We start from the raw sequence: 23,038 nt of genomic DNA on the forward strand, positions 1-23,038 counted from the left end.
CCCCTGCCATATTTTTCATCTCTTTGTCTTTTGCTTTAAATTCTAAGAGCTCTCCTCGATTTCGTCTTCCATCTTCATTACTGAGTTTTAAAAAGATTTTGAGCGCCATGTTTTCAATTTCTAAAAACATTCTTTCTAGGAGTTCCCTGGTGGCCTAGTGGTTAGGATTCCAGGCCTTCACTGCTGTGGCCCGGGTTCAATCCCTGGTCAGAGAACTGAGATCCCACAAGCTGTGTGGCACAGCCAAATAAATAAATAAAAACGTTCTTTCTTGTTCTCATTGCTTCATTTTCATAGAACCTGCTTCTGTTTTATAGATGTACTACCTTCTTAGAACTCTTGGAGAATACTATTAGATTCCTAGAAAAAATCCTGTCTGTTCACAGAGTCATCTGCTTTCTTGAGGGTCAACTGTTCTGTTTGTTCTTCTTGACCCTCCTCTGATGTGCTATGGGTTTTCCTCTAGGGCTGTCATGATTCTTGGTTGTTCATCTTTCTAATGAAGGATGGGGTTGGTTAATTTCAATGGGTGACATGGGTGACCTCTGCTGTTTCCAGTCTCTTCCCCGAACGAGAGGGACAACGCCAAGCTTGGGTTTATCTCACTCAGCAGGCTTCACTTTAGGGGTGGCCCCACCTGAGCAAAGGGCAAAGGCAGGGGAGCTCCCTTCTGGCATGCCTACCCTCACTCTTCATGCTGTACTCCTTGTAGGCTGGCTGCTCTGTTTCTTCAGAGGCATTTTCCTGCCCAGAGCAAATTGCCTCTGTTACGTTGTATGTGTTGGTGGTGGGTGGATGGAAATGACCCAGAAAACTGTGCAGAAGTATAACCAATTAGCACTATTTCTCCCCTCCTCCCATTGCTACCCTCTACCCCAGCCATTTCTAGAAAAGCTCCATCCTAGAAATGACAACCCATTTCCTCTGCAGGCTTCCCCTGGGCCTGCCTCATCTGCTTTGACTTTTCTGTTAACACAATCCCTGCTGCCTTCCAGAAGTTCATCACAATCCATGGTCCACTGGAGTCTCCCCCTGCCTCCCATTCTCAGCGGAATATGCTGTAGGATTTCAGAAGAGATAAATAGAAGCTTGGGCACAGTCTGCCATCGAGATTCACCCTTTTGAGATCCTCACCCCTTCTAATGCTCTCATAGTTCACTGTCCGCGACAAATCCCCATTAGCTTCCTTTCTATGATTTATATCTCTAAAAATACCTCTGTTTAACATACAAGGTCCCATTCTATTTGACCTCAAGTAGAATATGCTCTGTCCTCCTCTTGTCACATTAAAAGTGATGTGCACTTTTTTCCCCCAGGTATTTACCCTGTGACTGTATGTACACTAAAGCCAGCACAATGGATTGTTTTCAGACAAGATGTTTTCTACTAAACTCTCAGAGGAAAAAAAACAAAAACAAAAAAACCCCTTCAACTGTAGTTGCTTGAGGTCCTAGGAAACAGCGTCCTCTAGAGAGCAATGTCTATACAGTCACTTTGGCAAGAATAACAACAAAATCTCCAGACAGGCGTCACAGTCTGCAAACTAGCAATAACTGGGGCACCAAATGCCTAGGCCCTACTCCAGACAGATTCACCCCCAATCTCCTCAAGTAGGACCGAGGCATCTGTAGTTGTTAAAGGTACTGGGTGGGTTAAGAACCACCCCTCTGGGACTTGAACCGTAGCTGGTACAGAGCCAATTTTCTTTGCTGGCTGAGTGCCCAGGGTCCAAAGGCATCTCAGAAATGCAGGTGGTACCCATGTAAACTTTAATGTATGTTCTTTATGTAGAGGTAGAGAATCCCAAGGCAAAAACTAGAAATGTTATCAAAGCTCTGTAAAACCCCAGTGCTTCCTTGGTGTCTACTGGGGAAGGCACCAGATGTGATCTTCAGCCAACCAGACTGCCCACTGGGTCAGGGCAGCCATGCCGGGGCTTGGTCCTCAGGCCCTCAGGAGGCCGACGAACAGCGACTGGGCTGTGCTTCCCACCTGGGTGCTGACCTGGCTCTAACTTGATTTTGGTTCCTCAGGTGAACCAGGAGGCTGGCTGTGCCCCCTTTTTTCCCCACACACAACCTCCAGCCTCCATTTTCTACTAAAATTCTATTGAAATCCTTTCTACCAAGTAAGGACTTATCTAGGGAGCATACCGGATGTTTGGTATTATAAGAAACCTCCTTGTAAGCAACTCCAAAGAGGATTATTTTTTTTAAAACAGTAGAACAAGAAGAGAAAACTCACCTCGCTAGTAGTCAAGATTGTGACATTATTTGAACAAACAAATCCTTGCTTAAGGAGTTTCCCTTTCTTGCCATCCCTAAATCTTAAAAATGATTTCTGTGGCTCTACATCTCCTGCCAGGATGTTTTCGCCAAGGATTCTTCTGCAAGGGCGTTTTGTTTTCAATGCCAGCCAGCAGTTCTGCTGAAATATAAACGATCTCAAAAACAAAGCCTTTTTCCTTTCCTTTCCTTTTAGGTGTTCCAGAAATTAAAGGATCTTAATTCCTGAGGCAGCAGGAGATAGAGTTAGCACCACTGTAAAAGAAAATTTAGGGAGGGCAGTAGGAGAACAGAAGTGACAGATCTCATGGGGACTCAGTGAAATGATGGAGCTGGAGAAGCTTATAACCACGTGGTGCCACTCAGTTTATACAAATTGGCAGAAACTCAGTTGTTTCCCCGATTTCTCCATTGTTTCCAAAACCACCTGGCTGCCCACCTTACCAGAGTAGTTTTGCTAGTTAAGCTTCTGATACTGAAACCATGACATTGACCAGATAATAAAACGAACTTACCTTTTCTACAGCTTTTTCATTAATTAATGGGCCTTGAGTAGTTCTCTCCTCAAATCCATTACCCACATGCAGGTTTGTTTTCATTGCCTCAGCAAATTTTTTCACAAAGGAATCATGGATACCCCTTTGCACCAAGAAACGGTTTGAGCAAACACAAGTCTAGACAAAAAGAAACAGACTCACACTGACAGTTTGTTGGAAGCTATTGACCCAACCAATAACCATGTGACTGCTGCTACCTCTGAATGTGAATGCACTTTCCCAGGTGATTCCTGTCCTGTGTTCTACCTGTTGTGTTCCTCCCCACGTGAGCTTGGCCCTAAAGACAAACGTGCTGAGTGCATGGACTTCTCCAAGCCCCTCTACACCCGCCACATCTCTGTGGTTAAACAGGTGAGCGAGGATAAATATCTGTGCACAAAAAACCAAAAGCCACCTAACGCAAGCTTTTTTGAATGGCTCCTATTGGAAAGAATAAAACCAACACAAGAAACCGTAACTCCCTGAGACAGTGATGCTGCAGTGACAGCAGAGCTAGAAGGAAAGGGATTCAAAGGCTAACTTACATCCACTAGCTTATTAAACCTTTCAAATGCTTGGCGGAATCCGAGCTTTTGAAAATGGATGCGAGACCATTCTTCCGTGTCAGCCTAAATTATTGAAAAGCCCTTTGCTTATTATTTTTTCTAATTAGACCTAATATTTTAAAAATATGTAATATAAACACATTACAGGAAATGTAGTTACCCTTGATACGTTTTCTTCTTGGCTTTTTTTTTTTTTGGCTTTTTTCTTAATCATGTATTTTTCTAATAGAAACAAGCCTATAGATAATTTTGTATCCTATCCATTTTTATTGGCTTAAAGCAATACACCCCAAAGTTGCAGCCTTATAAGTGTAACTCTGAAGGTTACACACCTTGCCGTTTTGTGTTTCTAAAAGGAAACATACCTGTTTCTGAAACAACCAAGCTTATTAGGTTATGTGAAAGGAGAAAAATTAATTACCAAAGGCCAAAACAAGGATGAAAGCTATTTAATATGGAATATTGTACAACATTTCACCCTTTTTTGCCCCCGATAACCTTTCAGGAGTTATCATTCCATTTCTGGAATGCATTTAAAACTGCTTAGTGATGGTACTCCAAGACAAAGTGCTTAAGAATATTGTATAAGAAGCCAGGATCCTGGCAACAGCTTGGATAGAAGTTGGGAGACCTGGCCCTAGGTTCACAGTTCCAGATCCTGAACCCAAGGATGTATGACTTCAAGTCAATTAGTCTTTCTAGAGTTTCATGTCTTCAGCTGTAAAATGCAAGGTTTGTGTCAGGTAACTGGGAAGGTCCTTGCTAGATCTAATGCTCCAGGATTCCCTACAAGGTGTGAGCTCAGGCCACCACTCTCCCAAGGACAACCTGGACCCTCCTTGGGCCACTGTAGTGTGTGCAGCCCTGTAGTGGGTGCCTGTCATGCCCCCTCCATCTCGGGAAGAATGAGATCCAGGCAGCAGGGTTTTGAGTTTTTAAAGGCTCCATCTCAACATTTTCCTCCCTTCTTTTCCTTAAGACTGTGGGCCTCAGACCCTAGGTGTTCAGGCTGTTTTGTGTCTGAGGAGATGTTTAAACCTGTTCAGCAGAGAAAAGCCCAGTGAGGTAAAACTATGAAAATAAGCAGATTCAAAGAGGAGATGAACGATGAGACGAGAGAACGATTTAATTAAAAGGCATCTGCTGTTCAGGAAATGCCTTGAAGCCAGGGATAATACCTTATTTCTCTTTGGACCCTCTGAGCCTAGCAGAGTCCCAGGCAAAGAGGGGGTGCTTACAAAACACCTGATGAAAGAGGGCGTGGACAAAGAATGAGGGGAGTGTCGTCCCAGGAGGTGAGGAAGGGGGTAGGATCTGTAAAACACACAACCCAGAAAAATGCCCTGGGACTCACCTGTCCAGAGTTCCTAAATTTAGATGCCATGGCCCCAGCGACAGCCTGGTCAACATTGGCACTGTCAAACACGATGAATGGGGCATGGCCGCCCAGCTCCATGGACACCCTTTTCACAGAGTTTGCTGCATGATGCAACAGGACCTGGGAGCAGATGAGAGGATGCTGTGAGCACCGAATCAACTACGTGGACCGGTAAGCCTTTGTTTAAAAAAATTACCCAGTAGTGGAAAAAGCCAGGTGCACAGTCGTGTATACGAGATGATAGTTTGTATAAGAAAAGGGGAAAATAAGAATATATGTATTCATATTTGCTTGTATTTGGTAAAGAAACACAAGAAAGATAAAAAAACTAAAAATTACTTATAAAAGGGAGGAAATCAGGGATAGGGGTGAGGGTGAAACTTCTGAATAGAAACATGTTTATACTGTCCCCGTTTTTGAACCATGTCAATGTATGACCTATTAAAAATTTATGATAATTTTGTTATTATAAACAAAAAATTATGATAAAATTATCATAGAGATATGCTAATAAAATCACGCATAACCCCATAACGCATAGCTTACCACTGATAAAATCTTAAGGTATATCTGTCCAGACACCAGGGACATGTGCCTTTTTTTTTAAAGAAAACAGGATGGTAGAGTTACACAGCTTTATAACCTGCTTTATCTTCCCAATTAGTCATATATCTGGAACATCATAACATGCTCACAACACTTTAAACACACCCATATCAGCATGTGTTTCTAGAACATCCTTTAGCTGCTTGCCTAGTATTCCACTGCAGAGCTATTCATTCATTTATTCAGCCCCCATCTGTTGGAAATTTAAGTTGCTTCCAATTCCTTGCTATTAACACAACACTGCAATTATTCCCTCAATATAAATATGTAGAAGTAGAATCACTATAACAACAACAAAAAGAAGTATAATCACTAGCTCAATGCACAACTGTAAGGCTTTTGTTTTGTTTTTGCGGTACGCGGGCCTCTCACTGCTGCGGCCTCTCCCGTTGCGGAGCACAGGCTCCGGACGCACATGCTCAGTGGCCGTGGCTCGCGGGCCCAGCCGCTCCGCAGCATGTGGGATCTTCCCGGACCAGGGAACGAACCCGTGTCCCCTGCATCGGCAGGCGGACTCTCAACCACTGCGCCACCAGGGAAGCCCCTGTAAGGCTTTTTGATACATATAACTATTAGGCTTTAAATATCCAGGAAGAGATTCTTACGACCTAGGAAAGCTGCCCAGGGATGTTTGCTTTATTACACGATAGTAGGTCTTCGTCCAACCACAGCTATGAGAACGATGGACCCACTAGGATGGTTCAAGCGCAATGAACAGTGGTCACAAGCCCAAGGTCACTCCAGGACTGGTCCCTGTGATACACAGCTGTGGGTTTTATGATAGGTCTCTTAGTCAAAATTCAGAAAAGCTGGAAAATTGCTTCAGTGCTGGTACTTCTCTATATGCCCAGATGTTAAGATTCCAGCAATGAACTAGTAAAAACGCTCTTCTCAATGAAATGTTACTATTCAACAAAGTAGTACAAGTTTTAAGATTAAACCTATTTCTTTTTTTTTCAAATTTATTTTATTGATGTATAGTTGATTTACAATGTTGTTAGTTTCTGCTGTACAGCAAAGTGATCCAGATATATATACATATATGTGTGTGTGTGTGTGTGTGTATACTTTTTCATATTCTTTTCCATCATGGTTTATCACAGGATACTGAATATAGTTCCCTGTGCTATGCAGTAGGACCTTATTGTTTATCCAGTCTATATATAATAGTTTGCATCTGCTAATCCCAAACTCCCACTCCATCCCTCCCTCAGCCTCACTCCCCCTTGGCAACCACAAGTCTGTTCTCTATGTCTGGGGTCTGTTTCTGTTTCGTAGATAAGTTCATCTTTCAGATTCCACATATAAGGAATATCATATGGTATTTGTCTTTATCTTTCTGACTTCATGTAGTATGATGATCTCTAGGTCCACCCATATTGCTGCAAATGGCATTGTTTCATTCTTTTTTATGGCTGAGTAGTATTCCACTGTATATACATACCACTCCTTCTTTATCCATTTATCTGTTGATGGACATTTAGGTTACTTCCATGTCTTGGCTACTGTAAATAGTGCTGCTATTAACATAGGGGTGCATGTTATCTTTTCGAATTAGAGTTTTGTCTGTATATATGCCCAGGAGTGAGACTGTTGGATCATATGGCAACTCTATTGGATCATAGTTTTTTGAGGAACCTTCATACTGTTTTCCATAGTGGCTGCACCAGTTTACACTCCTACCAAGTGTAGGAGGGTTCCCTTTTCTCCATACCCTCTCCAGCATTTATTTGTAGACATTTTAATGATGGCCATTCTGACCGGTGTGAGTAAACCTTTTTCTTTTGAATTTTTAAGAACTGCTCTCTGCCAGGCCATTGATTTTTCTGACTCTGCTCGCTCTTGGGTCGCTTGCCTCCACCTGTGTCCTCTGACTGCATCTTCTTGCTACTCAGTGTGCATGATGAGGGCTTGAACCTGCCTCTGGCCTTCATGACCCCTGTGGCACTGCCTGCAGTCCTGCTACGTCTTAAGGAATCCTTTCTGCTCCAGTTCCCCCTGCCGACCTTCTCAGGATCTCAGCTTTCAAAGCCCTAGAAAGGGAACGTGAGTGCCCAGCTCATCTCTCTATGGCCAGGTCACTCGTCCTAGTTCACTGGCCAGCCTATGAATCTGTTTTCCTCGGGTCAAATGACAACTCATGGTTGAATTCTCTGTCGGGGAACAGATGAGGTATTATGTGCTATAAAGCATGGCTGCTGTCCCCGCAGCAGGCCCCGGGAGGGGTGGTCCCCCTGGAAGGAGTGAGGGCAGGGCAGCATCTTCAGAACAGGCTGACCGGATGGGGTTCAGTAGAGGCAAGATTCTACGTTCCAAGATCAGGAGCTCAGCCACTGGTCCTCTGCAAAGATCAGCTCAGAAGAGGTCCCTGGCTATTCCTTTATCAGTGATTCCTATCACTCTTCCCTTTAAACCACTTGAAGTGAATCACTGTCCTGGGTAAATAATTTAAGAGGCACAGTTGGGCTTGGCAGGAACGTGGTTGACATTTTCCTTCGGGGTCTATCCAATGGGGATAGTTCACTGAGCAAAGCGAGGCTGAGTAATGAGTGGCTGGCCTTTGCCCAGCATCTGAGAATTTCTCTGGCTTCAATGGCAAAGGTTTACCACCCTTTTTCCCAGGCCTCTCTCTTTTTCTCTAACTATTGATATCTTGAAACCCTCTGAGAGTAAGTTTGCTCTGCGAGATCCATTGATCAGGGTGGTAGCAGTTTATGGATCTAAAAATTCCTGCTTCTGGAGTGAATGGCAGGCTTCCCAAGTGTGAGTTTATGGCATGACAAATGTGGTTATGGTTGGGAGCTACTAAAATTGCTTTATTCCCTCCTGTTTCTCATGGTGTCAAAAAATGACCAGTTTCGGGCTTCCCTGGTGGCGCAGTGGTTGAGAGTCCGCCTGCCGTTGCAGGGGACACGGGTTCGTGCCCCAGTCCGGGAAGATCCCACGTGCCGCGGAGCGGCTGGGCCCGTGAGCCATGGCCGCTGAGCCTGCGTGTCCGGAGCCTGTGCTCCGCAGTGGGAGAGGCCACAACAGTGAGAGGCCCGCGTACCGCAAAACAAACAAACAAACAAACAAACAAACAAAAAAAGACCAGTTTCACCAAAACTTTCAGATTAGATTTATATTATTTTTATCTGATATATGTTTATGTACGTCTCTAGCATGTGTGTGTGTGTGTGTGTGTGTGTGTGTGTGTGTGTAAATACCAGCAGAAAAAAGTATACTATCTGGAGAGAAACACCATAAATAAGAACTTTTGTTCTCCTCTGCTTTTTTTCTCTTTTGAACATTTAAAAGGATAAGTAAAAATGCACTCACAGGCACACAAATGAAGTTTTTGGGAAAGAATTTTTCAACATATGAGGGGGGAAAAAACGAAAAATAAAAAGACCTTTCTGTTTCTGTAAGCACTTTTATACTAAACACAATTTTTGTTCAATTCTAAGACATCCATTTCTTTAATTCTGGATTATGAAAGAAACATGCATTCCAGAGTTATGGGAATTCCAAAGTTATGGGCAACTTTCAGCTACTTCACATGCAGCAAATAATGGGAACCTTGTCTAACCCTAAACTTTCAGTTTTGTCAAATAGAAACCTGGGTCATGTCACAATAAGAAACAGCATCCAAATATCTCCAGAAAATGACTGGACGTTACGTTATGGGACAGAGCTTTTAACACTCTGCCAGAAATCTTCCTACAAATGGTGATCGAGATGAAATAGTATTTTGATACTCTATAAAGACAAGATATTAGAATGCCATTTGTTTTTTTGAGACTTGAGTCACATACCTTTCCGGTGGCTGTTGAACCAGTAAAGGAAATTTTAGACACTAGGGGATCCGTGCAAAGTGCTTCCCCTACTTCCTTGGCCTTCTTTTGAGAGCAGGGAATAACGTTGTATACACCCGGAGGAATTCCAGCCTGGTCTGCAAGCTGTAAAGAGAAACAGCAAACGTGGCAGCAAATGATCAAACTGGAAAAACAGAAAAGAGAAATAAATAGATGTTTTAATCTAAAATGTAATGACAAAAAAAAAAAAACAACAACAGCTAGGCTGACTTTAGGGACAGAATATATTTGGAACTGAATGAAATAAGATTCTTAATAGTGCTAATGTGATATTAATATGAATGTGTTGTTGGAAGTTTCTGTATGAATTTAAGCACTATTTTATTGTGTGAGTGTGTGTGTGTGTGTGTGTGTGTGTGTGAATACATATATGTATATTTCCTAGCCCTGACACTAAAAGGCCTAGAAACAATGACCAACTAGTAGCAGTGACCATCCCTAGTGCCCCAAATGTAGTCTTAAAATATAATTTCCTACCAGAAGAAATAAGGGCTTTCTGCAAAAATGGTTAATCCCAGGTCTGGGGCAAGAAATATATATAATAAGTCTAAAATATCTTGTCATACTAGCAAGGAAGGTCTCAAAAACAGTTATGTTAAAAGATAAAAGAGCCAACTCGAAGAGGCTGCCATTGGCCAAAAATGGGGGCAATCTGAGCTTCATGAAGGATAATAACCACAGCAAACTGAAATTCATCAAATACGTTAAAATCTACTAGCACACAATGCTACTAACAAACTAATTGGGAACCTTAGGCAGATGACAGGAATAGATGCATTAATTTGGAAAACTGTAAATAAAAAGAAAGAATCAAACATACTGTCTTTCCTATGGGAATTTACCATTGGGTAACCACACAGGAGATGATGGGTAGCTTTGATTTATAGAAGTGGTCTGGTAAATAAATGAAAGAAAAAGGGAAAGAATTCAAATATCACCATTTTTGCACTCCTAATGAATTAACAGACTGAGCGGCATTGCACAGCAATGGCTGCAAATATGAAAACAGAGACACCCAGACATTACTCGCCTCCTGACAAAAGGACACAAAATGGGATCGAACCCAAGTCTGAGGAAGCGTCTGGATGCAGCTGCCAATCTGTGGAAAGTGCAGCAGACAGAGGAACCCAGTGCATGGTGTGCCATCTGCAAAGCCCAGACTATGGGGACCTCTACCGGTCAAATGTGTCACTTCTTCAAAAGATAAATTGTAAGGGACAGAAAAGGATGAAGGGGAATGTGTAGAAAAGGAGAAACTCATCAAACATTAAAAAAGTGAAGGCCACTGCAGGAAGCCTGAATTTTACTCTGAGAGACATGAGAAGCTATTAGAGGGTTTTAAACAGAAGAACAAGATATGATGCAGATTGAGCTGGAGAAGGGAACAGTAAATAAGAGGTCCCTGAATCTGAGAAATGCCCACATTTTAGTCACATTACTATGACTTAATAAAAATGATGGCTAGATATCATTTTTAGGGTAGCCTAAACAATACATTGCCTACAGATGACAGAAAACTCCGTTATTTTTTCTAAAAAGAACATCATCTGGGTTAAAATAATGGCTAGTGAATTAAAACACAACACCATCAATCAGGAGACGCAGGCAAAGAAGGTTTCGAAAGCCTTTCCTTCTGTCCCAGATAACATCCTTTTTTGGACTCTGTGCAGAGAGGCTCACCGCGGCCAAGGCCAGCGCAGAGAAGGGCGTGTCCTCGGCAGGTTTCACCACTACCGTGCAGCCTGCTGCCAGGGCAGCCCCCACTTTCCTCGTGATCATGGCGCTGGGGAAATTCCACTGGATCAGAAGAGAGAGGAGGTAAGTGAGAGGAAGGACTGCCCCCTGGTCCAAAGGCAGGCAGGTAGGGAAGTCAGCCAGCAAATTCCAGTGCACAACTGCCTGGCAGAGCTGTTCTTGCACAGGTGAGCTCTCAGAACACCTGGTACCTGCTGACTGCAGGGACTGGGGAGACAAAGGCTCATAGAGACAGGAAACATCTTCAGAGTTTAAAACAGTACAAAACCATCTACACTCGGGACAGCCAACTTTCTCTGTAAGGGGCCGAGTAGTAAATATTTTAGGCGTTGTGGGATGTCCAGTTTCTGTCACGAGGACTCAAGACCACAGACAATACAGTATGTATATGAATAGGCGTGGCTCTGTCCCAATAAAACTTTATTTACAAACACAGGCAGCAGGCTGGATTTGGCCTGAGGGCCATAGTTTGCTAACCCTGTGGGGGGAAAATATTAGCAAAGGTGATTTTGAAAATGGTAGATGATATATTACTTTCCTCTCTATATTTATAGATAGATAGCTCTCTGTACACATCTGTGTATCTATAGTAACAATGTTTTATTTCAGCAAAAACTCATACAGTGCTTATTCTGTCCCAGGCACTGTTCTAAGCACTTTTAAACTATAATTAATTAAATCCTCATCACAACCCAATGAGGTTGGTATTTTTCTCCTCATTTGCAGGTTTGGACAAAGTGAGACAAAGCAGTTAAGTAATTTGCTCAAGGTCACACAGCTAGTGCAGAGTCGGCTCTGAGTCAAACCTGGTCAGTCTAGGCAGTGAGGGGGGCAGTTCTCTGTAACTATGGGGAGCAGGGAAAGATAAGCAATCTTGAGACCAGCTGGCAGACACTGTAGAGAAGTTAATATGGGATCTAGAAGGTGGACCCAAGAAAGGCAGTTCATGTAGAGAAAGCTGGGTGCCCCACAAGTGTACTGCAGCCCTATCCAGGCAGACACAATATCTTATTTTTTAGCCTTTTTACTTTCAGAACCTGGCCCAGTGCCTGCTGGTAGATACATAAATACTTTGCTGTTGATGATAACCATAAATTAAGCATAAAATTTTCTCAAAACTATAGCACATTTAAAAATTGTCAAACCTTAAGTCTTTTTAAAAAATGATAAATACCAAAGATCTTTTTAGATGTACTAGGCAATGCCAAGAAGAAGCCTTTATGCTAAGTCAGAGGAGCCCCTGGGTCCTCCAGTGGGTCAATCCCCTTCTGCAGGCATTAGAAGTGCCCCCTGGCCACCACCACACCTCTCACACCTATCACAGAAGACCAGGAAGCACACCTCCACATGCAGCAATGGCATCAGGAAGCCAAGAACAGGTGACAGAGCTAACAGGATGAGCACACCTGCTGCAACCCCACTCAACCTCCTCCCCTAGGATCTTGCAGATACTGCCACATACTGGGGTGATGACTGCGGCCACACCGAGGGGCTGCTTGAGGACCAGGGCCCGTTTTTCTTTTGCTGGGGTGTAGATAATGTCTCCGTAAATGCGGCGGGCTTCCTCTGAAAACCACTCCAGGAAATTTGCAGAATAGAGAATTTCTCCCTGTGCCTCCTTTAGTGGCTTTCCCTAAATTAAATCAGAAAAGGACACATTCATTACCTTCTAATAACGAAAGCATGATTCTGAGTTTCTAAATTCTTCAAGGATGCAAGCAGAGCAGGAAAGTCTCCCGTTACAAAACCCACAGGGTACTTGAGAAATTTCTAATGAGAAATAGAATATTTCCTGCCACAACAGTAAACAAAGGATGTCACAGTCATCAGCGATTTGCAGCCCTCCAATGTGAGCTGGTGAGCCCTGAGTGAACTCAGGATGTGAAAACACAGGATACCGGCCCCAGAGAGCTGAGGTGCATATCAAAGGAATGATTTCACTGAGCCCAGAATCTTGCATCTTCCCATACAAAGAAGAGTGCTAAATTCCTTAATTTGGAATCTGGTTTTCTTTACAATAATCTTTTGACATTCAGACTACCTGCTCTTTGTTGCAAAACTTCTGTATAACCTGGCTCTGCACTTCACCTCCTCAGAGCAGTTCTCTCAGGGTTACTTGAGATGCTGCCTCCCGGGCTTGAGGTCCTAAAAATTCCCGCCAAATAAAACAAAACTCTCAACTTTTAGGTTGTGAATATATTTTAAGTCAACAGTAACCTCAGTGTAAGTCTTAGAAAGCAGAATCACAAATGGTGATGGAAGGAAGCCTGCCAGGCTGATAGGAATTGAGTAGGATAATCAAATAGTCAGCTTAGAAACCCCATTAGGGGACTGCAGATAGGGGACTTTAGGGGGCTTTGGGAGACCACAGTAAGGTTAATGATCACTCAAGAAAGTAATGGGAAAATCCTGAAACAATGTGGGCTTGCTTGACTCATAAAGCCGAACAAGTCGCTTAGCATCAAAGCCAGATTGGCTTGCTTAACAAAATCAAGCTAACTTGATTAGCAAGAAAATTATACAACAGAAGCATGAGACATGCCCCAATACAATAAAACAATGGTGGCATGAGACCTACAACCTGCCGGTGGTGTCATCAAGTTAACGACCCCCAGCACATGCCCTGTGCACACAAAAGAATCATTTATGGAAAGGACATTTCAAAGTGAAAGACGCTCATTGTAGTGAGACCTGAAATAATTTTTCCAAAGTGCCATGACAGTCCTGGCCTGACCACGTAGGGACAAAAAACCCAAAGTGGAGGCGGAGCCGATGACGGACATGTGATACCTACTCAAAGACAAAAAAGGTCTTCTCCCCCTCCCCTCTCTTCCTTTGATTATAAAAATAAGTACTTGGGGCAGCACAATGCTTGCCTGCCCGCTTGTAAGCCTCACAAGCAACCTATTCTAATAAGTCACTTAAAAAAATAAATTTATATATTTATTTATGGTTGCATTGGGTCTTTGCTGCTGCACACCGGCTTTCTCTAGTTGAGGTGACCAGGGGCTACTCTTTGTTGCGGTGCATGGGCTTCTCATTGCGGTGGCTTCTCTTGTTGCAGAACACAGGTTCTAGGTGCACGGGCTTCAGTAGTTGTGGCACGTGGGCTCTAGAGTGCAGGCTCAGTAGTTGTGGCACACGGGGTTAGTTGCTCCGCAGCATGTGGGATCTTCCCGGACCAGGGCTTGAACCCATGTCCGCTACATTGGCAGGCGGATTCTTAACCACTGCGCCACCAGGGAAGTCCTAAATCACTTCTTATCTATCACTTTGCCTCTCGTTGAAGTGTTGTTTCTGCGCTGAGACATAAAGGACCAGGCTTCTTGGAGCCCCCCCAAAATGACACCTAACGGTTTCAAGACCACCCTGAGCCACAATCGTCATTTGCATTCTCAATATGTTTACAATTAGGAGGAAGCACCTAGAACTGCCTCTTCAATTTTTTTTCCTTCTAACATCTTCTAAATGTTGTGAATGGTAGAAAGTAATTTTTTAGAGCAACCAAAAAACTGGTACCTTTGAAAATGTACAAAAACAACATGAAAAATCAATCAAAGCAGTCACATGCTAAAAACCTGGAATGGTAGAAAAGCAGTATTCACACAGTTCCGCTCAAAATCTATTTCTTGCATATTATTAAATAGGCATGCCTGACTTAATCTTGTGCCCAAGATAAGAATTAGCTGATATCTGATCATTAGGCAAGGAATTCACGTTTTCTTTAGCTACAGCACTGAAGTTAGAGGCTTCCCCATGCTTCAGTCTAAGAACTCCTGGACAGTTTCTTCAGGTAGTAAGTTAGGGTCCTGAACTTACACTTTCAGCTGTGATTATCTTGGCAAGGTCATCCTTATTTTGTATCATTAAGTCGTACCATTTCCGAAGTAAAGAACTCCTCTCCTGAAAAAGAATTAAAAAATAGTAAAATGCCAAGTGTAAGACTATTAAATAATCTTCAGTTTCCTAAAATATTTGCTGTGTGGTCTGATTCTTGGGGAGACATACATTGACCTTTCCTTTTTTTTAATTGAGGTATAATTGACATACATTATATTTGTTTCAGGTGTACAGATCTTTCTTTGATAAGTGATAACAAAGATCCAGTTTCAAGTTGCATCTAACAAGGTGTGCGGAGTCATAAATTGTTAAGAGAGAAAAAAGTTCTGTGGAACAGCTGTTATTATTTATGGTAAATATGAATAACCTGAATTTCAGCACACTAAGGTATCGTTCCTTACTTTAAAAAAAAAAGTTATGGGGCTTCCCTGGTGGCGCAGTGGTTGAGAGTTCACCTGCCGATGCAGGGGACGCGGGTTCGTGCCCCGGTCCGGGAGGATCCCACGTGCTGCGGAGCGGCTAGGCCCGTGAGCCATGGCCGCTGAGCCTGTGCGTCCAGAGCGTGTGCTCCGCAACGGGAGGGGCCACAGCAGTGAGAGGCCGGTGTAACGCAAAAAAAAAAAAAAAATATGTTTAATTGCCGTGAAATACACTAAAATTTGCCATCTTAATCATTTTTAAGTATGCAGTTCAGTGGCATTAAGCACATTCACAGTGCTGTGCAACAGTCACCACCATCCATCTCCAGAATGCTTTTCATCTTGCAGAACGGAGACGCTGTACCTGTTAAACAATAACTCCACTCCCTGCAGCCTCTGAAAAGCACGATTCTACTTTCTGTCTCTATGAATTTGACTCCTCTAGGTACCTTATATAGGTAGAATCATACAGCCTTTGTCCTGTGACTGGCTTATTTCACTCAACACAATGTCCTCAAGTATAGTTCTTTATTTTAACGACTCACTGGCTAGTTAAATTTGTCCCATAGGCTGGGGTGGAGGTTGCAGGGTGTGTAAGGCTTCTGAAGGGGTTTTGCTCACTTAAGAAGAGGGCCCAGGCACAACACCATGGATGTACTTGATGCCACTGAATGGTACACTTGCAAATGGCTAAAATGGTAAATTTATTTTATATACATTTTATCACAGTTTTTTAAAATTTCCAAAGATAAAAGGATGAATGAATAAATTGGATTATTAAGTATATTATGGAAGAAATGGTTTCTTAAAAAAATTTTTTTAGGGCTTCCCTGGTGGCACAGTGGTTGAGAGTCCGCCTGCTGATGCAGGGGACACGGGTTCGTGCCCCAGTCCGGGAAGATCCCACAAGCCGCGGAGCGGCTGGGCCCGTGAGCCATGGCCGCTGAGCCTGCGTGTCCGGAGCCTGTGCTTCGCAATGGGAGAGGCCACAACAGTGAGAGACCCGCGTACCGCAAAAAAAGAAAAAAAAATTTTTTTTTAAAGGAACTCATATAAAACCATAAATAAAAAGAGGGCCCAGAGAATCCAGGTCAACCAGGCCACACAGAGGTGCCCTGAAGGAAGATGTGCCCCCAAGCTCTGGCTTCCTGCATCCAAATAGGTGTATCCGAAGTAAAGGAGAATCTTTGGTTTATTCCTACCTGCCTGAAAGGTTGCCCACAGCAACGAGCAAACCTGGTTTGTCATTCCGTCATCCTAATCCATCCAGCAGGTTAAGATTTAAATTATTCTCTCATTCCACTCATAAGCAGGGAGCCTGAGTCTGTAAACACCACTAACCACCTTTCTCTGGGTTCTTTCCCTTCCCTATTTTGGATAAGCTAATAAGGTTCATTATCTTAGCTCTCAAGGGTGTTGTTGAGATGAAGTCTTCTGAATCTCAAACCCCCAGAGAACAGGCATTGACAGCTCTTAAAACAGTATTACTACAGTAATTTCACCCTCACTCTGTGCAATACTGGTTAAGAATCTGATGACTGTGGGCCTGTGTGCTGTGACTTATTCTGGGTAAGAAAGGAAAGACTAAAATCTAGGAGGCCCGGCTTAGAGAAAAAAATGAAATATGAGTAAATGGCCTGCAAGGAATAGAGCACCACACATAGTCTGAAAGAGAATGAGAGAAGAACACGGAACAGCATGAGAATGTTAAGAATAAGAAGCAGATTCTGCTTGCTGGCAGAAAACCCAAGGTCCAGTCTGAACACAGAAACCAGCAGAGGCCACAAATTGCCCTCAGTGTGCACGGCCCGTGTTATGGGTTAGTTGCGCCTGCCCAAAAAAGGCGTGTTGGGAGTCCCAATTCCCAGCACCTCAGAGATGGGGAGATGGGGTCTTGACAGAGGTCATCAAGTTAAGACAAGGTCATTGGGATGGGCCTTAACCCACTATGACTGATGCCAATTTGGACAAGACAGAAGCAGGCACAGAGGGACGATGACAGAGAGACACAGGGAGAAGACGGCCATCTACAAGCCAAGGAGAGAGTCCTGGAACCGTTCCTTTCCTCGGAGCCCTCAGAAGGAACCAACCCTGCCGACACCTTGATTTCAGCCTTCTTGCCTCCGGAACTGAGGTGACACATTTCTGTGGTTTAAACCACTAAGTTTGTGGTACTCTGTGACGCCAGCCCCAGGAAACTACTCCAGCCTTTGTAAGGAGCTGAGTAAGTGTGCAGGCCTCAGACAGGGGGCTGGGGAGGCTGGTGGTGGTTGGAGTAATGTGGGGCTCAAATCCCAGACCCTCCACTTGAGCAACAGTGAAGCTACAGAACCAGGAGCCTCTGTAAACCAGTTTCCTCATGCAAAGCATGGCTCGGCTGTCTACCTCACAGGGCCATTGAAAGGACTAAACAAAATGCACCTGAAGCACCAAGAACAGTACTCAGCTGTGGAAGGCACAGTAACGGCCCTCAAAGAGGGCCTCAGCCTAATCCCTGGAACCTGTGAACATATTACTTTACAAGACAGAAGGGATTCTGCCGACATGACTAAGGACCTTGCGGTAAGATGATCCTGAATTACCCAGGTGGGCCCAGTGTAACCAACAAGGATGTCTATAAGAGGGAGAGAGGCGGGACAGAGGCAGCGTGGGAGATGTGATACAGGAGGAGAGGCTGGAGTGCTCTGGGGCCACAGACTGCGGGCAGCTTCTAGAAGCTGGAAAAGGCAAGGAAAGCCCTAGAGTTCCTGAAGGAATGCAGCCCTGCAAACCCGTTTTGGACTTCTGACCTCCAGAAATGTAAGAATAAGTCTGTGTTGTTGCGTTTTGTTAAGTCCCTGAGTTTGGGGTGATTGGTTACAGCAGGCCACAGGAAAGTAATGCATCAGCTTATAAGGCGGTCATTAAACGCGTCAGTAACCATCTTTCCCTGAACTCCAGGAATTCACAAGGTGGAGAAAGGAGGTCATAAAACGTGTGAAAAGAAAGACGTGAAGTAATGCCAAAGATGTCAAGGGGAAGGGCGAGACAAGGGTACGGGCCATGCTACGGGTTCGGGGGAGAGTGACGGAAGGCTGTGGGGTCCAACGGGCGCCATGGCAGAAATAATACACGAGCCAGACCCCAGGAATGGCGGGACATGAGTGGGCCTAGAGAGGAAAGCAGAAAATAGCTGGGGGGCAGCGGGGCGAGCAGCAGAGGCCTCGGGGCAAGAAAGCTGCCTTATAAGCTGCGTTTGCGCCCCACCATCCAAGCTGCAGAGGTGGACCCAGCTTCCTTAGAAAGCCGAACCCACCACTTCCTTAGTAAGACACTCCAAGGTCCTTTCAAGAAGCCCCAGGGAAGATCACCTGACTGCACCTGGAAGAGCTCCAGGGCACTGTAACACCCCTACACGGCAGGCTTGAGGCTGCGGGCCCTGGTGGGGCTCCAAAACAACGGTAGAGGGCCCAGGGCTCAGCCTCGATGCCCACCCTTCCTGTAGGCTCGCCATTCTCACAGCTGTAAGTGCATACGCGTGTTGTCTCTAGTTCAGGCCTCCCTCTCCTGACTCACGTAGCCAACATCCTATTTAACACCCTCACTTGGTGACTAACAACATCTCAGGCTCAAAGTGTCCAAAGCTGAGCTCCAATGTCTCGCCCCAATGCTGCTCCTCTCACCCCCTTCCCATCTCTGGATAGTTACTCCTTCCTTCCAGTGGCTCTGGCCAGAAGCCCTGGGGTCATCATTCCATCCTGTCTTTCTCTCACACCTCGTCTGTAATAATCTGTCAGGGAATCCAGTTGCCTCTACCTTCAAAATATATCCTTTATCAGAACACTCCTCACCGCCTGAACGGCTCCCACCCTAGTGCAGGCCCGTCAGCATCTCCTACATGAATCACTGGCACAGCCTCCTAGCCCTCTGGGCTTCCACCATTGGCCCCCCTTCAGTCTATTCTCTGCACTGTGAATAGACTGGAAACCCTTTGAAATGGAGCCCCGCCTCACTGGTAGTAAAACCCCACTCAGTCCCTAAAACAGCTCTGTAGCCCACTGGATCCAGCACCCTCCTCCTAAGACTCTCCCCCCACGTTAGTTCCCTTAGCACATGGGCCTCCTTGCTGATCTACACCTGTGTCAGGCATGTCCCGGACTCAGGATATTTGCTCCAGCTGAGTTCCCTCGCCTCCTTTGGTCTTTGCATCTCATGTCCTCAATGAGGCCTACCCTGATGTTATAGGGTCCCCCCCCAATTCATATAATCCCCCAGTACCTCAGAACGTGACTGCATTTGGAGATAGGGTCTTGAAAGAGGTTTTTTGTTTTTGTTTTTTTGCGGTACGTGGGCCTCTCACTGTTGTGGCCTCTCCCACTGCGGAGCACAGGCCCTGGACGTGCAGGCTCAGTGGCCATGGCTCATGGGCCCAGCCACTCCGCGGCATGTGGGATCTTCCCGGATCGGGGCACGAACCCGTGTCCCCTGCATCGGCAGGCGGACTCTCAACCACTGCGCCACCAGGGAAGCCCGAAAGAGGTTTTTAAGGTTAAATGAGGTCATTAGGGTGGATTCCTAACCCAATACAACTAGTGTCTTCACAAGAAGAGACTAGGACACTGACAAGTTCAGAGGCAGAAGCATGTGAAGATGGGGGATGACAGCCATCTACAAGCCAGAGAGAGGGGCCTCAGAAGAAACCAACCCTGCCCACACCTTGATAGCAGATTTCTAGCTTCCAGAGCTTTGATACCAGAAATTCCTATCGTTTAAGCCACCTAGTCTGTGATACTCTTATGGCGGCCCTAGCAAACCAATACACCTGCCCACACTACTTACTTTGCATCTTGCCCCTTTTCTCTGGCCTCTGATCCTCTTAGCCTTCCTTCTCTACCTTTTTTTCCCTCATGGCATCCATCACTTCTAACATATTTGTTTAGCTATGTTTTGTTTACAGGTTAGAACTCCCCTCCCACCCCTCACCCCCAAGTGAACTCCAAGAGGGCAGGAATCTTTCTTTTGTTGATTGCTGTATTGCAAGCACCTCCCACAGTGCGTGGCATAGCAGTTGCCCAGACAATATCTAATGGATGAATGAAAGCTACGACTCCCTCGGGTACTTGGACCTTATTGCTGGATTTGTATCTTCCTTCAGAGGGAGGATGCTGACGGACAGGGTGGACAGTCACTTCACTGGGCTGACTCCAGGTGTCACATAATAAATGCTCTAACAGCCCCCATCCTGCACCCCCAATTCTCCACTATTCTCTATGTCAGTTAATACATGGAGCTCTCTAATCAGGCCCCAAACCTGGAGACTGGTCCTGGACTGGTCCATTCCCCTGCTTGATTCTTTTCCCCAATTTTCTCCACTGCCGAGTTTGTGACTCGAGCCCGGGCACTCACTACCAGCCTCCTCATGGACCACTGAAGCAGCCGGGGAGGTGCTTCAGATGCTCTGAAGTCACTCGTGCTCTCACCTTCCCTGACCCTTCCCACCCTCCACCCCCAACACACATGCACACACGCAAGCACGCATTGGCCTGCTCGCTTGTAATCGCATGTTGGTGTTCTGCCTCACCTACTGGATACTTTATGAGGCTTGAGGCTGGGGCTGTGCTCCCTAGCGCCGGCACAGGGCTTGGCACAAAGCCGACGCTCCAAACGGATTTGTTGGCCATCTCTTTTCTTGTTACCATGACTTTCCGCGTGGTGTATCCCGGAGCACTGGGGAGGGGAAGGTGACAGCTGGTTTCACTAGAGGGCAAAGCCCGATCGCCCCCTGGACCCGGCGCGCACTCACCTTGGCCGAGACCCCCCTCCAGCTGCAGAAAGCCTCGTAGGCGGCACGCACGGCGGCCCGGGCCTCGGGTACCCCGCAGTCGGCCACCAAGCCCAGCTCGGCGCCGCTGGCCGGGTCGTGCACCGGGAAGGTGGCGGCGGCCGAGAGCCAGCTGCCGCCCACGAAGCCGTCGGTGCGCAGCAGGGCTGAGGAAAGGCCCGCCGGGCCCCGGGCGTAGCTGCGAATCCGGGCCACCGGGTAGTCGGCGCGGGGACGGAGGACCCGGCTGGGAGGCATCCGCGGGAGGTGCAGGGCCAGGCAGCTCCGCAGCCGAAAACAGGTCGCCATGGCCCAGGCGGCGGCGGCTGCGGCGGCAGGAAGCAGGCAAGCGAGCGTGCGCACCCGAGTGCAGGGATCCAGGCGGCGGCGGCGGGGACGCGCCGGGTGGCGGCGGACGCGGGTTGAAGGTGGCCGAGACGCGAAGCAGCGCCCTCTTCCCGTGCTCTTCGCTCTGCATCTCCAAGCAGTCTGGACCTTAACCCTGAGCGCCGGGCGGCTTGGCTTGTTGCGCGACCTGGGAAGGGTCGCTGGGAGAGGCACCTGAGGACCGCCGTGCCGTCACCTTTGTCCCTCTCGTTTGTCTAACTTTTCCTTAGCCCCTCAACCGCTGCTAGAGAACCGCTCCCTCTCTCCACCACTCCCCCAAACCGGCATTCCCCCGCCACCGGAATTTGTGCTTGGCCCATGGATATGCTGGTGTCTGCCCTAGCTTCTAAGGACGTGATCACTATTCTTTATTGCCATAGCTCCTGTGCACTTAGGATTTGGGGCGAGGGTTCTCCGAGGGGGTGCAGTGTGGTCCACCGTTCTGCTGCCTGGATGCTTTTCTGGGTGTGTGTCTAAGTGTTCTCTCCATTAACTGGGAGCAAGCAGGGGTGCCCATGATATAAACGCCTTTGGAGACGAACAGACTTGGATCTAAGCTCAGAATCTGTTGTTGGCAAAGCTGTGTGACCTTCTACAATTTATTTGTTTAGTCCTTTCAATGGCCCTGTGAGGTAGACAACCGAGCCATGCTTCCTCTCCTTTGTAGAATGGAACAATACCTACCCCATAGGTTTGTTGTGATTTAACATATAATGCTCAGTACAGCATTACTAAGTACGTTAAATTCAGCAGTGTTCAAAGCCATGCTAGCTGCCCTGGTTCAAACAACTAGTAAGACTAAAGTTAGGACACCTACTAGTCAGTGGGACCATTTTGTCAAAATCAATCAAGCAAGGTTTAATCACAATTAGACTTGGCCTAAAACCCTGGAAGTAGCAAGGAAGGCTCAACTTCAATGAGGATAAAAATAAAAATAGCAGGCCTATACTCGGAATTTGTGGGTTCAAATGAAGCCTAACTCTAGGCGTTGATTGGATCACTAGTCTCAAAAAACTCCCCTTCTGTATCTCTCCTGAGTGGAGAGTCTCTTGCTGGCTTTTGCAGAGCCTGTGGGCTCTTCACCTTTTCTAGATTTTTATTTGAAAAAGGCCGAGGCAGTACTTTATATTTTGACTTTGGTTTTTGCTGAGTCACTGTCACTCAGTCTTGAGTCCGTCACATTTGGCAGAAATGGGAATAGCACTTAATAGAGTTTAATCTTTTGTGTGAGTGGGTTCACTTTTTGGTTCTGTATTTTATTGAAGGAATTGGGAGGTGAAAGGCAGTCCTGATGGAGACCACAGCTGACTGGGTATCACATTCGGGACTGGGGAGCTGGTGTGATTCCACCTATTGCCTGCAGAGGGAGCTCTACGGATAGTTGATTTCTAAGGGTTGGGGAAATTCATTCTGCTGAGCAAAAACTAAGTCCCAGAAAAGTGAAGTCCGCTGTGGCTGCCTCTCTCGATCCAAAATTACTCTTATTTTTTCAAGGTTCTATTTCAAGCGGTGCCCACTCTGCCTATAGGGCCCATAGGACTTTTAGGGGTACACAAAAATGTTGACCTTCTTATGAAATCAGAATAAAAAAATAAGCTTTTACATTCAGTAT

At 45.8% G+C, this 23,038-nt stretch overlaps 1 protein-coding gene across 1 annotated transcript in view; it reads right to left on the reverse strand.

The window, feature by feature from the left end:
- Positions 1–21,348, reverse strand: part of ALDH5A1 (aldehyde dehydrogenase 5 family member A1) — a 27,745-nt gene extending 6,397 nt beyond the window's left edge. Inside the window, exons 1-7 of the mRNA XM_007454511.1 lie at positions 21,022–21,348; positions 14,800–14,883; positions 12,443–12,613; positions 10,906–11,022; positions 9,166–9,309; positions 4,742–4,885; positions 2,801–2,959 (exon numbers count right to left, since the gene is read on the reverse strand). Of these exons, the coding sequence (XP_007454573.1) occupies positions 2,801–2,959; positions 4,742–4,885; positions 9,166–9,309; positions 10,906–11,022; positions 12,443–12,613; positions 14,800–14,883; positions 21,022–21,348 (1,146 nt within the window). The remainder of the gene's footprint in view (positions 1–2,800; positions 2,960–4,741; positions 4,886–9,165; positions 9,310–10,905; positions 11,023–12,442; positions 12,614–14,799; positions 14,884–21,021) is intronic.
- Between the last annotated feature and the right edge of the window lie 1,690 nt (positions 21,349–23,038).

Source organism: Lipotes vexillifer, unplaced genomic scaffold (genome assembly GCF_000442215.2).
Source record: "Lipotes vexillifer unplaced genomic scaffold, Lipotes_vexillifer_v1.1 scaffold421, whole genome shotgun sequence".
NCBI lineage: Eukaryota > Metazoa > Chordata > Mammalia > Artiodactyla > Lipotidae > Lipotes > Lipotes vexillifer.